At 44.9% G+C, this 15789-nt stretch overlaps 1 protein-coding gene across 2 annotated transcripts in view; it reads right to left on the bottom strand.

Moving 5' to 3' along the window:
* The window catches only part of LOC111967743 (glutamate receptor ionotropic, delta-1-like), a 432695-nt gene that overhangs the window by 30187 nt on the left and 386719 nt on the right, over positions 1-15789 (bottom strand). For both annotated transcript variants that reach the window (XM_070444887.1, XM_023993063.1), the window contains exon 13: positions 2554-2749. In XM_070444887.1, coding sequence (XP_070300988.1) covers positions 2554-2749 — 196 coding nt within the window. The remainder of the gene's footprint in view (positions 1-2553; positions 2750-15789) is intronic.

Here is a 15789-nt window from a genome sequence, read left to right as displayed (position 1 = left end):
CCCAGCAACCCACGGTATGGCTTGTTATATTGTTGTCAAAGACCTGACTGGGCCCAGCAACCCACGGTATGGCTTGTTATATTGTTGTCAAAGACAAGACTAGGTCCAGCCCCCCACGGTATGGCTTGTTATATTGTTGTGTCAAAGACCTGACTGGGTCCAGCCCCCCACGGTATGGCTTGTTATATTGTTGTCAAAGACTGCTGACTGGTCCACACCCCATGGATGTCTGTGTATATTTTTGTCAAAGACCTGACTGGTCCAGCACCCCAGTATGCTTTATATTGTGTCAAAACCTGACTGGGTCCAGCACCCATATGGCTTTATATTGTGTCAAAACCTGACGGGTCCAAACCCAGTATGGCTTGTTATGTTGTCAAAGACCTGACTGGGTCCAGCACCCCAGGTAGGCTTGTTATATTGTTGTCAAAGACCTGACTGGGTCCAGCCCCCCAGGTATGGCTGTTATATTTTGTCAAAGACCTGACTGTAGTAGCCCACGGTATGGCTATATTGTTGTCAAAGACCTGACGGCCAGTCCCAGGTAGGCTGTTATATTGTTGTTCAAAGACCGACTGTTCCAGACTTCCATGGTAGGGTTGTTATATTGTTGTCAAAGACCTGACTAGGTCCAGCCCCCCACGGTATGGCTTATTATATTGTTGTGTCAAAGACCTGACTAGGTCCAGCCCCCCACGGTATGGCTTGTTATATTGTTGTCAAAGACCTGACTAGGTCCAGCCCCCAACGGTATGGCTTGTTATATTGTTGTCAAAGACCTGACTAGGTCCAGTCCCCCACGGTATGGCTTGTTATATTGTTGTCAAAGACCTGACTNCCCCCACGGTATGGCTTGTTATATTGTTGTCAAAGACCTGACTAGGTCCAGCCCCCCACGGTATGGCTTGTTATATTGTTGTGTCAAAGACCTGACTGGGTCCAGCCCCCCACGGTATGGCTTGTTTAATACATGTTTCTGACTCATATCAATGCCACATAGGTCGTTTTCAAAAGAAGAAGCTTCATATTACATTCAGCAAAAGCTCACCCATGTGTTCTTGAAATATCACGAGCAGCAGAACAGTCAACAGACATTTCCCTTCTGTCTTTATATTGGGCATCATTTTTTGTCCAGCTTCTGTGAAAAGTTTAGACTCATTATGTGTGATGCCCACTGCATGAAAGGGATCAGAGACTGTAGGACTCTTTCTCTTTATATTGGATATTTTTCCAGCTCCTGTCAAAAGTTTGGATGTGTGTCAAATCCTCCGTAGTCTACATTGTCTTAGACCTAATATTATATGCCCACGGGGAGCAATTATGGTGCCTGTAACTGTATTTAGACAAAGCCTATTTAATTAAAACAAGTTGTTGTTCCGTTTTATTATAATTTAATTATTCAATGTGTTTTTTAGGTCTTATCGATAGTGAATTTAATCTTGCTTATTGACAACCTTTGGCATGTCCATGGCTCAGACATAATGCAGTTTAAAGTGGGCCTATATCAGTGCGAATGAAACGTTTAACAATATATTTCTATAATGATGCCATACAATTACTTAGAGCAATGTGGACTGCAAACATGTTCAACATGATAGCAAATAGGGGATAGGTCGACATTTTGTTAGTGTAGGCTATTTAACAAACTAGGCTATAACGGACTAACATTCGAAGTTGATGACAATGCAATACATACAAGACTGTAAATAACAACCAAATGGAACCATGGAGCACGTTCTGATTGGCCAGTGAAGGGTCAAAGCCTTGACACACCTACAACTTGTTTATTCATCAAAACTAGCCCTTTAGCGCCACAGCCAGCTACTGCGCCCATACTTCTGGTTGTGAAAATAGCAAAAATATTTAGGACAAACCGCAATCCTATAGCGCTACCACCAGCGCTAAGATTTACCATTACGCTAGTTTTGTCAAAATAGAGCCCAGAGACAGAAGGTGCTTGATGTTTGTTTTGATGTTGTATCCAAGTATCTTCTACCTCTTACAGTTAACTAACACAAATACATCTACCGTCCTGCTAAAAGGCTCATTTTGCTAAGTTTGAGACAAAAAGCCTTTGTTTTGTAGTWTAAAGACTAAATGYGACAGAAAGCTAATTAAAATGTGTACACAGTACAAATGTGAAGATCTATGATATGTCATATTACCATTCAGCATATGGGCAGGCAAAATATTGTTCTTTCTTGGCCATTTATTACGGGCAGTATATGAGATTAACCAATATAATTGTGACAATGTCACAAAACAGCACTTGCAGTTTATTCAGACAGATAGTCAAAATGTTGAATTTGCCTGGTTTGAAATACTGTGGAACTATAGGCACAGTATAAGGGAGAACAGTATGACTCCATACTGTGAAATGACAGTGAAATGACAATGGAAAGATTGATTGTTTTTTTTGCCAAATATGAAAACGTCTTCTTTTTTTGTTGAAATACACAGTAGCTAAGCAATTACTACTTAAAAGAGTTGCCAGCCTGTACTTAGGCATCCTCTCTTTATTGGCATGTACCTGCTTTGTCTTCGTCAACCTACCTTGCGGATGCCTTCTGAGGGACTGGACACAGAGTAGTCATGGCCGTTGTTCTTGCTGATGGTCCTCCACAGCTCTGCGTATGTGCTGTCCTGCTCCAGCGGGTTGGTGCCCTTGTTCTTGAAGTATTCATAGACGGCTGAGTCTCTCACAGTGCCGTAGGACACATCCATCTGCCTGGAGAGGTCCTGGAATGTTCTGTAGAGACAGAGGGAAGAACACAGAGAAATACATCAAGTCCAGTGTATAACAAGAACAGATACTGTATGTACAGTAAAGTACACTGTAAAATATACTTTGGGGCCTCACGAATGGCGCCGCTGTCTAAGGCACTGGATCGCAGTGCTTGAGGCGTCACTACAGACCCGAGTTCGATCCCGGGCTGTGACGTAGCCACCTGCGACTGGGAGACCCATGAGGTGGCGCACAATTAGCCCATCATTGTCCGGGTTAGGGGAGGGTTTGGGCGGCCGGGATGCCTCTCCCGAGTCCATACGGGAGTTGCAGCGATGGGAAAAGACTGTAACTACCAATTGCATATCATGAAATTGGGAGTACCTCCAAGTACTTTGTACATGGGTGTTCAACTTATAAAGATTAGTCACTCTACTCAAAATGTTACTAATATAATAGCAGATTCTGTCAACTGAGCTTGATTTCCTGAATTGACACACACTACATGATCAAAAGTATGTGGACACCTGCTCGTTGAACATCTCATTCCAGAACCATGGGCATTAATATGGAGTTGGTCCCCCCTTTGCTGCTATAACAGCCTCCACTCTTCTGGGAAGGCTTTCCACTAGATGTTGCAACATTGCTGCAGGGACTTGCTTCCATTCAGCTATAAGAGCATTAGTGAGGTCAGCACTTAGGCCTGGCAATTAGGCCTGGCTCGCTGTCGACGTTACAATTCATTCCAAAGGTGTTCGATGGGGTTGAGGTCAGGGTTCGTGCAAGCCAGTCAAGTTCTTCCACACCGATCTCGACAAACCCTTTCTCTATAGACTTCGCTTTGTGCACAGCGGCATTGTCATGCTAAAAAACAAAAGGGCCTTCCYCCAAACTGTTGCCACAAAGTTGGAAGCACAGAATTGCCTAAAATGTCATTGTATGCTGTAGCGTAAAGATTTCCCTTCACTGGAACTAAGAGGCCTAGCCCAAACCATTAAAAACAGCCCCAGACCAATATTCCTCCTCCACCAAACTTTACAGTTGGCAATAGGTATTGGGGCAGGTAGCTTTCTCCTGGAATCCACCAAACTAGGATTAGTGTGTCGGATTGCCAGATGGTGRATCATGATTCATGCTCCAGAGTACAATGGAGGCTAGCTTTACACCAACCGATGCTTGGCATTGTGCATGGTGAATTTAGGCTTGTGTTCAGCTGCTCGGCCATGGAAACCCATTTCATGAAGCTCCCGACGAACAGTTCTTGTCCAGAGGCAATTTGGAACTCGGTAGTGAGTGTTGCAACCGAGGACAGACGTTTTTACATGCTACTTGCTTCAGCACTCGGCGGCCCCGTTCTGTGAGCTTTTGTGGCCTACCAATTCATGGCTGAGCCATTGTGGCTCCTAGACGTTTCCACTTCACAATAACAGCACTTACAGGGCAGACATTTGATGAACTGACTTGTTGGAAAGGTGGCATCCTATGACGGTATTTGGTATTTGGTAGGATCCCCATTTGCCGCAGGAAAAGCATCAACTACTCTTCCTGGTGTCCACATGAAACATGGCATAATACATATTACAGAACATTATTAGTCAAGGACTGAACTACATACATTTAAATGTACACACAATATTTAGATCTAATACATAGTACAGTGCAAATGACAATACAATATATATAAAATGGCTGTGTCTCTTCACATTCCCCTTTGTGAAGTAAGGGGTTCTTTTAGCTGTTTTTTWAAAACTGGTTTTATTGCCAGCTTGAAATACCTGGGGTGGCAGACAGTTCTATGTAGTCATGGCTCTATTTAATACTGTGTGTTTCCCAGCCTCTGTTCTGGACCTGGGGACTGTGAAGAGACATCTGGTTGCATGTCTTGTGTTGTACCGATGAGTGTCCAAACTGTGTGCCAACTGCTTGAACAGACAGTCCGGTACCTTCAACACATCAATACCTTGCACAAAGACCAATAGTGATGCAGTCAATCTCTCCTCAACTTTTAGCCAGGAGAAACTGACATGCATGTTACTGACACGTTCCCTCTGTGTACTGTACATCTAACTGCGATATGTGCTACTTTGTTCTGAACCAACTGTAATTTACCTATGTCCTTCTTTGCCGGACATGACCACACAGCTAGGCAGTAGTCCAGGTGCGAGAAAACTAGGGCCTGTAGGTCCTGTCTTGTCGACTGAGATGTCAAGAAGGCAGAGCAACCATTGAGTCCATTACACCCAGCAGTTTAGTCTCCTCAACTGGCTCAATAGCCACATTATTCAATAATAGATCTAAACAAGGTTTAGTGTTGARTGAGTGCTTCGTCCCAAAGATTAGGTTTTAGTTTTTGAGATATTTAGCACCAGCCTATTGCTAGTTATCCATTCTAAAACTGACTGGAGCTCTATGTTAGGTGTCTCATTTATTTATTTTACTGTTGCAGCCAACGTGTATACGGTTGAGTTGTCAGCGTACATAGACACACAAGTTATTTATAAAAACAGAAAACAATAATGTCCATAGCCGGCTGCCCTGCGGTACACCACACTCAACTGAATTTGACTGAGTGTCCATTAACGAAAACCTCTCAATCCATAATAAGGCAGAGGATGAAAATCCATAACACCTACGTTTTTTCAGCAAAAGGTTATGATCAATGACATCAAAAGCTGCACTGAAGTCTAACAAAACAGCACCCACAATCATCTTACTATAAATGTCTTTCAGCCAATCATCAGTTATTTGTGTCAGTGCTGAGCATGTTGATATAGCATGTCCCTATAAGCATACTGTTGTTCATTTGTTTTCTGTAAGATAACTTTGTATTTCATAAAACACAAATTTTTCCAAAAGTTTACCAASCGCGTGTAACAGGCTGATTGGTCAGCTGTTTGAACCATTAAAAGGTGCTCTGCTATTCTTGGGTAGCGGAATGATGGCACCACGTTGAACGTAACCGAGCTCTTCAGTAAGGTCATTCTACTGCCAACGTTTGTCTATGGAGATTGCATGGCTGTGTGCTCGATGTCAGCAACGGATGTTAATTTTGGACGGCAGGTAGCCTAGTGGTTAGAGCGTTGGACTAGTAACTGAAAGGTTGCAAGATCAAATCCCCAAACTGACAAGGTACAAATCTGTTGTTCTGATCCTGAACAATGCAGTTAACCCACTGTTCCTAGGCCATCATTGAAAATAAGAATTTGTTCTTAACTGATATGCCTAGTTAAATAAAGGTAAATCAAATTGGCTGAAATAGCCAAATCCACTAATTTGAAGGGGTATCCACACACCTTTGTATATATAGTATTTCAAAGCAACACAGTAACTTTTCTTTTCAAGTTGAAAAAACATTTTAACAGAGCAAATTGAGGATAGGACTATATACATGCAGATGTCCGATGTATGCTCTCAGTGTGAGACAGCTCCARCTTGGCAGGTGGGTAAGCTGTTGCATGGCAGCGCTCTGTTTAGACACTCGCTGCTCTGTGTCATAACAACAGTCCAGGGGAAATGAAGGTCAACATTTCTTATGGACATCACAAGACAGGAAATAATGATGCTGATGAGTTGTTTGCAAGCATATTAGTCTGTAAACACCAGAYGAGGCACAGGAAATAATTTAAGAGGAGTGGTATAAAGGGACACTGTTTTAACGTTAAAGGTGGGGAAGCCTGACTTTTAATCAAAACTGACTCTTAAACAGATTAATCACTTTTGTGCTGGATCAGATCAGGGTATCAGAAAAAAGCCAATAACAACATTTACACACACCTCATTTATCTCAAAGAGAGTGAGATAAGCAGCTGTCGTGTAATAAACAATGAGCAACACAAACCTCTAACCTCACAGAACAATCGAGGAGTGTCGAAAAACATGTCATCTTACTCTTACATCTTACTCTATCCTGTAGAGAAATCTACAAACAACTTTCGTATAGTTAGTTGCCRTTCTATAAGGTGGCAGGAAACGTCCACACCTACTTTATCATCAGTTTTATAAGAGTGCCAACAATTCTAACTGAAAGTGATAGCTAGAAGGAGTACTCACAGTGATGCAGTGAAAGATTTATGATTCGAGTGTGCAATTAAATTATATTATGCTCTTCATTATGAGCGACACATTGCTACATTGTTTACCAATGTGTGGAAGAGTAATTAAAATATGCTGTGCATACAATACACTCTGTGCATACGATTCACCCTTCACYTTTTCCACATTTCGTTACGTTACAGACTTATTCAAAAATGATTAAAAACAGGTTAATAGACATTTTTGCAAATGTACTAAAATTCAGACCCTTTGCTACGAGATTTGAAATTGAGCTCAGGTGCATCCTGTTTCCATTGATCATCCTTGAGATGTTTCTACAACYTCATTGGAGTCCACCTGTGGTAAATTCAATTGATTGGACATGATCTGGAAAGGCACACACCTGTCTATATAAGGTCCCACAGTTGGCAGTACATGTCAGAGCAAAAACCAAGCCATGAGGTCGAAGGAATTATCCATAGAGCGCTGAGACAGGATTGTGTCGAGGCACAGATCTGGGGAAGGGTACCACATTTCTGCAGCATTGAAGGTCCCCAAGAACACAGTGCCATCCATCATTCTTAAATGGAAGAAGTTTGGAACCACCAAGACTCTTCCTAGAGGTGGCCACTCGGCCAAACTGAGCTATTGGGGGAGAAGGGCCTTGGTCAGGGAGGTGGGAGAACCTTCCACAAGGACAACCATCTCTGCAGCACTCCACCAATCAGGCCTTTATGGTAGAGTGGCCAAACGGAAGCCACTCCTCAGTAAAAGGCACATGACAGCCCGCTTGGAGTTTGCCAAAAGGCCCCTAAAGGACTCTCAGACCATGAGAAACAAGATTCTCTGGTCTGATGAAGCCAAGTTTGAACTCTTTAGCCTAAATGCCAAGCATCATGTCTGGAGGAAACCTGGCACCATCCCTACGGTGAAGCATGGTGGTGCAGCATCATGCGTGGGGATGTTTTTCAGAGCAGGGACTGGGAGACTAGTCAGGTAGAGGGAAAGATGAACGGAGCAAAGTACAGAGAGATACTTGATGAAAACCTGCTCCAAAGCATCTTGAATGTCCTTGAGTGGCCTAGAGAGCCTGGACTTGAACCCTATCGAACAACTCTGGAGAGACCAGAAAATAGCTGTGCAGCAACGCTCCCCATCCAACCTGACAGAGCTTGAGAGAATCTGCAGAGAAGAATGGGAGAAATCCCCAAATACAGGTGTGCCAAGCTTGTAGCGTCATACCACGAAGAGACTCGATGCTGTAATCTCTGCAAAGGTGCTTCAATAAATGACTTGAGTAAAGGAGTAACCAGAAAACTGGTTTTCACTTTGTAATTATGGGGTATTGTGTGGTAGATTGATGAGGGGGGGGAAAACGATTTATCTGTTTTAAAATAAGGCTGTCACGTAACAAAAAGTGAGGGGTCTGAATACATTCAGAAGACTCCGGACAGTCACAAATCACACAGCAGTCTATCTATGCACAGTTACCAGTAAGCATTGCATTGAGCCAGCAGCATACCATCCTGCATCCCACTGCTGGCATGCTTCTGAAGCTAAGCAGAGTTGTCCTGGTTTGGTCTAGATGGGAGACCAGATGCTGCTGGAAGTGGTGTTGGAGTGCCAGTAGGAGGCACTTTTTTCCTCTGGTCTAAAAACGACTATCCCAATGACCCAAGGGCAGTGATGGGGACATTGCCCTGTGTAGGGTGCTGTCTTTTGGAWGGGATGTTAAACGCGTGTCCTGACTCTCTGTGGTCACCAAAGATCCCATGGCACTTATTGTAATGGGGTTAACCCTGGTGTCCTGGCTGAATTCCTAATCTGGCCCTCATACCATCACAGTCACCTAATCATCCCCAATTTACAATTGGCTCATTCATCTCCCCTGTAACTATTCCCCAGGTTCTTGCTGTAAATTAGAATGTGTTCCCAGTCAACTTACCTGGTGAAATAAGGGTTAAATAAAATAAATWGTACACAATCATTAGTTTACAGTTTAGCAAACTGCTGTCAGTCTCAAAAATGCATATCTCAAACTGAAATGGCATTAAAGGATATGCCTGCCACAATCTTCACCTGTCGCTATACTCTGATTTTGAAGAAGAATTAATGCCCATTTGTAATGCAACGGTTGTGTATTTCACAGCTAATAAATATTTGTTTAAAGGCACATGGATAGTTTTGGAATGAGCCCTAGGCATATAGTCACTATTGACAGCTTGAATTTAGGTATATCATAACTTGGGCTGTCCCCGACTAAATATAATCTTAGTCGAAAAAAAGTCATCTGTTTTTTTTTTTTGCAATCGATTGGTCAATATTTTACAATGTCTATTTTTATATAGATACACCCTATGTGTTTTAATAAAATCAACGATATGCTTGTCTGATGCTGTTTGGTGAAATAAGACACAAATGACTCAAGAGGGAACCAGAGATCAAGATAACCAGAAGAGAAAAACCTTAACATGACCCGACCATCTTCCTCCCGCTCCTGCTGGCTGTCGCAGATTCTGCCATTACACTCCTGAAGTTGCCAGCAATAGGCTACACAAGGAGTTGGCAAACTTTCTCATGTGGAAAGCCAATTTATCTTAATATTTCTACCGATCTCAATGCCAGTTATGGTTTTCATATGCACATTTTCGTGAAACAGTTTAATTTAATTTATAATAACGTCTTTGTATCTCAAAATCATTGTCATGCGGTTAATTAAAACTATCTAAATCTAAATGAAAATAATACAAACCTAAAAGTTACTTATATTGCCAATGCCGACCATGTAAAAATAGCCAACATAAAGCCAACAAATAAAAACATTGCAGCCTGCAGGTAAAAAAATATCCTGATAAAAATAAATATCTTATAAATCACATTGCTACACATGGCCTGTCTGCAATGAACTTGAAACATTGCCTCAGCTATTAACTTGGGTCCAGCCTGAAGCTCCCAAGTGTATAAAATATTCTGGGCCCTCAGAGTTTCCGGTGCCAGTGAGCATGGGACAGACACAGCTGTAGGCTATTTTGCGCGAGGGAAAAGAGCTCATCAGGTAGACCTATTTTATGACATTTCCACTGGATCAGAGCATGACATTTTTCCCTTTCACGCTGAGTGGTTATCGAAAGGGAGAGAGCTAAAAAGATTTTTCACATACATTGAGGAGCTATTGTCATTCTCAATGGATGTAAAAACTTACTTTGTTTGCTGTTTGAGGTGAAGAAAACATTGCTGTGGAGAAGCTCCACAACTCATTAGTGGTAGTGCATTAATCCAATCAGAAATATTATCAGATCACCAGATGTGCACATTTATATGCCTACATTTGCGCTCAGGTTAGGTAGCCTATAGGACTACTACCATGCATAATCAGGTGCATGTCCTTACTCAACATTGACAGTAGCGCTCCAAACAAAAGACAATGACTAAATTGACAAAATTCTTAAATGGAACGAAATAAACCAAAACTTGTTTCTCACAAGTGTAGCATAGGTTGTGCACTCTGCAACCAACGTGTCCACTCTGACAATGGGAACGGTAAAAGACTGGTTTAATAATATACAGTTGAAGTCGGAAGTTAACATTCACTCAGGTTGGAGTCATTAAAACTCGTTTTTCAACCACTCAACAAATTTCTTGTTAACAAGCTATAGTTTTGGCAAGTCGGTTAGGACGTCTACTTTGTGCATGACACAAGTCATTTTTCCAACAATTGTTTACAGACAGATTATTTCACTTATATTCACTGTATCACAATTCCAGTGGGTCAGAAGTTTACATACACTAAGTTGACTGTGCCTTTAAACAGCTTGGAAAATTCCAGAAATTATGTCATGGCTTTAGAAGCTTCTGATAGGCTAATTGACATCATTTGGGTCAATTGGAGGTGTACCTGTTGATGTATTTCAAGGCCTACCTTCAAACTCAGTGCCTCTTTGCTTGACATCATGGGAAAATCAAAAGAAATCAGCCAAGACTCAAAAAAAATATTTAGATTTCCACAAGTCTGGTTTCCTTGGGAGCCATTTCCAAACGCTGAAGGTACACGTTCATGTGTACAAACAATAGTAGGCAAGTATAAACACCATCAGACCATGCAGTCGTCATACCGCTCAGGAAGGAGATGCTTCTGTCTGGAGATGAATGTACTTTGGTGCGAAAAGTGCAAATCAATCCCAGAACAACAGCAAAGAACCTTGTGAAGATGCTGGAGGAAACAGGTGCAAAAGTATCATATCCAGTCAAACGAGTCCAATATCGACATAACCTGAAAGGCCGCTCAGCAAGAAGAAGCCACCGCCAAAACCGCCATAAAAACCAAAAGCCAAACTAGGTTTGCAACTGCACTGGGGACAAGATCGTACTTTTTGGAGAAATGTCCTCTGGTCTGATGAAACAAAAATAGAACTGTTTGGCCATAATGACCATCGTTATGTTTGGAGGAAAAGGGGAGGCTTGCAAGCCGAAAAACAATCCAACCGTGAAGCACGGGGTGGCAGCATCATGTTGAGGGGGTGCTTTGCTGCAGGAGGGACTGGTGCACTTCAGAAAATATGGCATCATGAGGGAGGAAAATTATGTGGATATATTGAAGCAACATCTCAAGACATCAGTCAGGAAGTTAAAGCTTAGTCGCAAATGGGTTTCCAAATGGCAACAGTCCCTAAGTATACTTCCAAAGTTTGGGCAAAATGGCTTAAGGACAACAAAGTCAAGGTATTGGAGTGGCATCACAAAAGCCTGACCTCAAACCTATGAGAAATTGGGGGCAGAACTGAAAAGCGTGGGCAAACAAGGAGGCTACAAACCTGACTCAGTTATCCCAGCTCTTGTCAGGAGGAATGGGCAAAATTCACCCAACTTATTGTGGGAAGCTTGTGGAAGGCTACCTGAAACGTTTGACCAAGTTAAACAATTTAAAGGCAATGCTACCAAATACTAATTGAGTGTATGTAAACTTCTGACCCACTGGGAATGTGATGAAAGAAATAAAAGCTGAAAATAAATCATTCTCTCTACTATTATTATGACTTTTTCACATTCTTAAAATAAAGTGGTGATCCTAGCTGACCTAAGAAAGGGAATTTTTACTAGGATTAAGTGTCAGGAATTGTGAAAAACTGAGTTGAAATGTATTTGTAAGCTTCCGAACTTCAACTGTATTGCTGCTTTAACAGAAATTACCATAACCGAACAAACAAGAATAAATTCTTATTAACATAACGGCCTACTTGTAAATCCCCTGTCAAACCCTACTCTAACCAGATGACGCTGGGCCAAATGTGCGCCGCTCTATGGGACTCCCGATCACAGCCGGTTGTGTTACAGCCGGGATTGAACTTGGGATGGTAGTGATGCCTCTAGCACTGCAGTGCAGTGCTTAGACCGTGTGTCACTCGGGAGGTTAGATAAGAAATTATAGGAATTAACAGTAAGTGTAGGCTACAACTGGTGATATACTGTATGTAATGGGAAATTCATAGGCATTAACAATCAAGGCAAACAATTCACACAATGAAGTTATGAAAACAATGAATGTACACAAATTGGAGAGAGTGTAAAGGCAGTCATTGTTGTTCTCCTCCTCAGACGAGGAGGAGCATGGATCGGACCAAGATGCGGATTGGTGATTAATCATACTTTTAATGAAAACAGCAAACAAGACACTCAAACTACAAAACAACAAACGTGACTACCTCAACCGTCCTGTGTGGGCCAAACACTGAACCAGAACAAACACCCCCAAAACCAGTGAAACCCTGGCTGCTTTAGTATGACTCTCAGAGACAAACGATACACACCTGTTTCTATTGAGAATCATACCAGGCGAACACAAAACCCAACATAGAAATACAAACATAGACTACCCACCCAACACTCAGCCCTGACAAATAAAGACATACAAAACAAGAGAAAACAGGTCAGGAACGTGACAGAACCCCCTTAAGGTGCGAACTCGGGCGCACCAGCACAAAGTCTAGGGGGGGGTCTGGGTGGGCGTCTGTCCCACGGTGGCGGCTCTGGGCGGTGGACGAGGTCCACCCCACCATAGTCACTCCCCGCTTCCGTATCCCCCTCCAATGACACACTCCAACTCAACCCACTAATAAAGGGGCAGCATCGGGATAAGGGGCAGCAGCTCCGGGATAAGGGGCAGCAGCTCGGGATAAGGGGCAGAAGCTCGGGATAGGGGCAAGCAGCTCCGGGATAAGGGGCAGCAGCTCCGGGATAGGGGCAGCAGCTCCTGACTGACTGGCAGTCCTGACTGTAGGGCAGCTCCTGACTGTAGGGCAGCTCCTGACTGTAGGGCAGCTCCTGACTGTAGGGCAGCTCTGATGTAGGGCAGCTCATGACTGTAGGGCAGCTCATGACTGTCTGACGGCTCGGCGATCGTCTGGTTGGTCTCTGGCAGATCCTGTCTGGTTGCGTCTTGGCAGATCCTGTCTGGTTGGCGTCTCTGGCAGATCCTGTCTGGTTGGCGTCTCTGGCAGATCCTGTCTGGTTGGCGGCCTCTGGCAGATCTGTCTGGTTGGCGGCCCTGGCAGATCCTGACTGACGACTGGCTCTAGCGGCTTCCTGACTGACTATCGGCTTCTGACGGCTCGGGACGACGAGGGCGGCTCTAGCGGCTCGGGACAGACGGATGGCTCAGACGGCACTGGGCAGACGGATGGTCAGAGGCACTGGGAGACGGATGGGCTCAGACGGCGTGGGGAGACGGATGGCCTTTCAGACGGCGCTGGGGAGACGGATGGCTCAGACGGCGCTGGGGAGACGGATGGCTCAGACGGCGCTGGGAGACGGATGGCTCAGACGGCGCGGGGAGCCGGATGGCTCGACGGCGCTGGGGACGGATGGCTCAGATGGCGCTGAGACGGGCAGTTCAGCGCCGCTGGGCAGACGGGCCGTTCAGGCGCCGCTGGGCAGACGGGCCGTTCAGGCGCCGCTGGGCCAGACGGGCCGTTCAGGCACCGCTGGGCAGACGGCAGACTCTGGCCGGCTGAGACACTATAGGCCTGGTGCGTGGTACCGGAACTGGAGGTACCGGCCTGAGGGCACGCACCTCAGGCGAGTGCGGGGCAACAGGAACAGGGCACACTGGACTCTCGTGGCGCACTTAGGCCTGGTGGCGTGGTACGGAATTGGGAGGTACGGGCTGAGGGCACGCACCTCAGGGCGAGTGCGGGGAGAAGGAAAGTGGCGTCCAGGGCTCTGGAGACGCACAGGAGGCTTGGTGTCGTGGTGCGGAACTGGAGGCACTGGCTGGAGACACGCACCATAGGGAGAGTGCGTGGAAGAGGAACAGGGCTCTGGAGATGCACTGGAAGCCTGGTGCGTGGTGTAGCACTGGTGGTACTGCGTGGGGTGGGAAGGTGGCGCGGATATACCGAGCACGTGAAGGAGGACACGTGCTCTTGAGCCCGAGCCTCCCAACCTTACCAGGTGAATGGGTCCCCGTAGCCCTGCCACGTGCGGCGAGGTGGAATAGCCCGCACTGGGCTAATGCAGGCGAACCGGGACACCACCTGTAAGGCTGGTTGCATGTACGCCGGCCGAGGAGACAGTACTTGGAGACAGATACGTTGGGCCGGCTTCATGGCACTCGGATCGATGCCAACCTAGCCTCTCCAGTGCGGCAAGGTGGAATAGCCCGCACTGGGCTAAGCACGCGTACTGGGGACACCGTGCGCTTTACCGCATAACACGGTGTCTGACCAGTACGACGCCCTCTTACTCCACGGCAAGCCCGGGGAGTTTGGCTCAGGTATCCAACCCGGCTCTCGCCACACTCCCTTTATCCCCCCCCAGAATTTTTTGGGTGAGCTCTCGGGCTTCCAGCTTCTCATAGGTGCTGCTCCTCAATCCACGCTCCTGGGCTGTGGCTGCCTTCTTCTCCTCCCGCGAGCGGCGATTCACACCAACCTTAGCCCAGGGTCCTTCTCCGTTGAATATTTGTTTCCCAACTCCATTCCTCTTCTCTCCAATTGCTTTAGTTCCTTTCCTCGGCTCCAATCCGCTTGGTCCTGTTGTGGTGGGTGTTTTTCTGTAAAGCACGTCATTGTTGTTCTCTCACTCAGACGAGGAGGAGACATGGATCGACAACGATGCGGATTGGTGATTAATCATTTTTAATGAAACAGCAAAACAAGACACTACAAAACTACAAAACAACAAACGTGACTAAACCTTCAACCGTCCTGTGTGGCCAAACACTGACACGGAAACAAACACCCACAAACCCAGTGAAACCTGGCTGCCTTAGTTTGACTCTCAATCAGAGACAAACGATACAACCTGTCTCTAATTGGAGAATCATACCAGGCCGAACACAAAACCCAACACTCACGCCCTGACCAATAAAGACATACAAAACAAGAGAAAAGGTCAGGAACGTGACAGAGAGAGCATTGGAGAGGGACATGCATTGCACATTTTATTCACACTCCCCTTCTAATTGAACTGTGGCCTCCACAATGGATGTAGTCTCAGCTCCGCAATGGATTAGTCCACTGAGATGTGGTGGAATCAGTCTTGTGCAGCCATAAAAATTCATATATTTGCTACTGCTCGACTAAAGAAAAGCGCCACAAGACATGATTTTGACCAAACAATCAACCAGTTGACTAATGGAGTCAGGCCTAATTACAACTGATGGACAGGTCAGTTTACGGTCTCATACACTGGTAGGTAGTATGTTCATTCTTTCGTATCAACTGACAACTTCAAGATGATCAAGTGATGCCGTTAGTTGTGTTGCATTAAGCAACATGCAGATGCACTTCTTTTTTGGGTGATGGATTCACAATAAGGTTGAAATGAAACAGTCTATTTCGACTATCCTCATTCAAGCTGATTAAAGCTAATAGCACATGTCAGGTAGTTCGGTGTGTGTGTGTGTGTGTGTGGTGGGCCAAATAGTTTATTTTCATGTTATTAAGCAATGTACACACCTGGAGGTTGCTAAATGGAATTGGGCACTTGGATGGAACAGGAGTATAGGTCAGATGACATGAAATAGAGCTTTTGGC

Source organism: Salvelinus sp. IW2-2015, linkage group LG8, assembly GCF_002910315.2.
Source record: "Salvelinus sp. IW2-2015 linkage group LG8, ASM291031v2, whole genome shotgun sequence".
Lineage (NCBI taxonomy): Eukaryota > Metazoa > Chordata > Actinopteri > Salmoniformes > Salmonidae > Salvelinus > Salvelinus sp. IW2-2015.
This window is presented reverse-complemented; position numbering and strand designations above follow the sequence as displayed.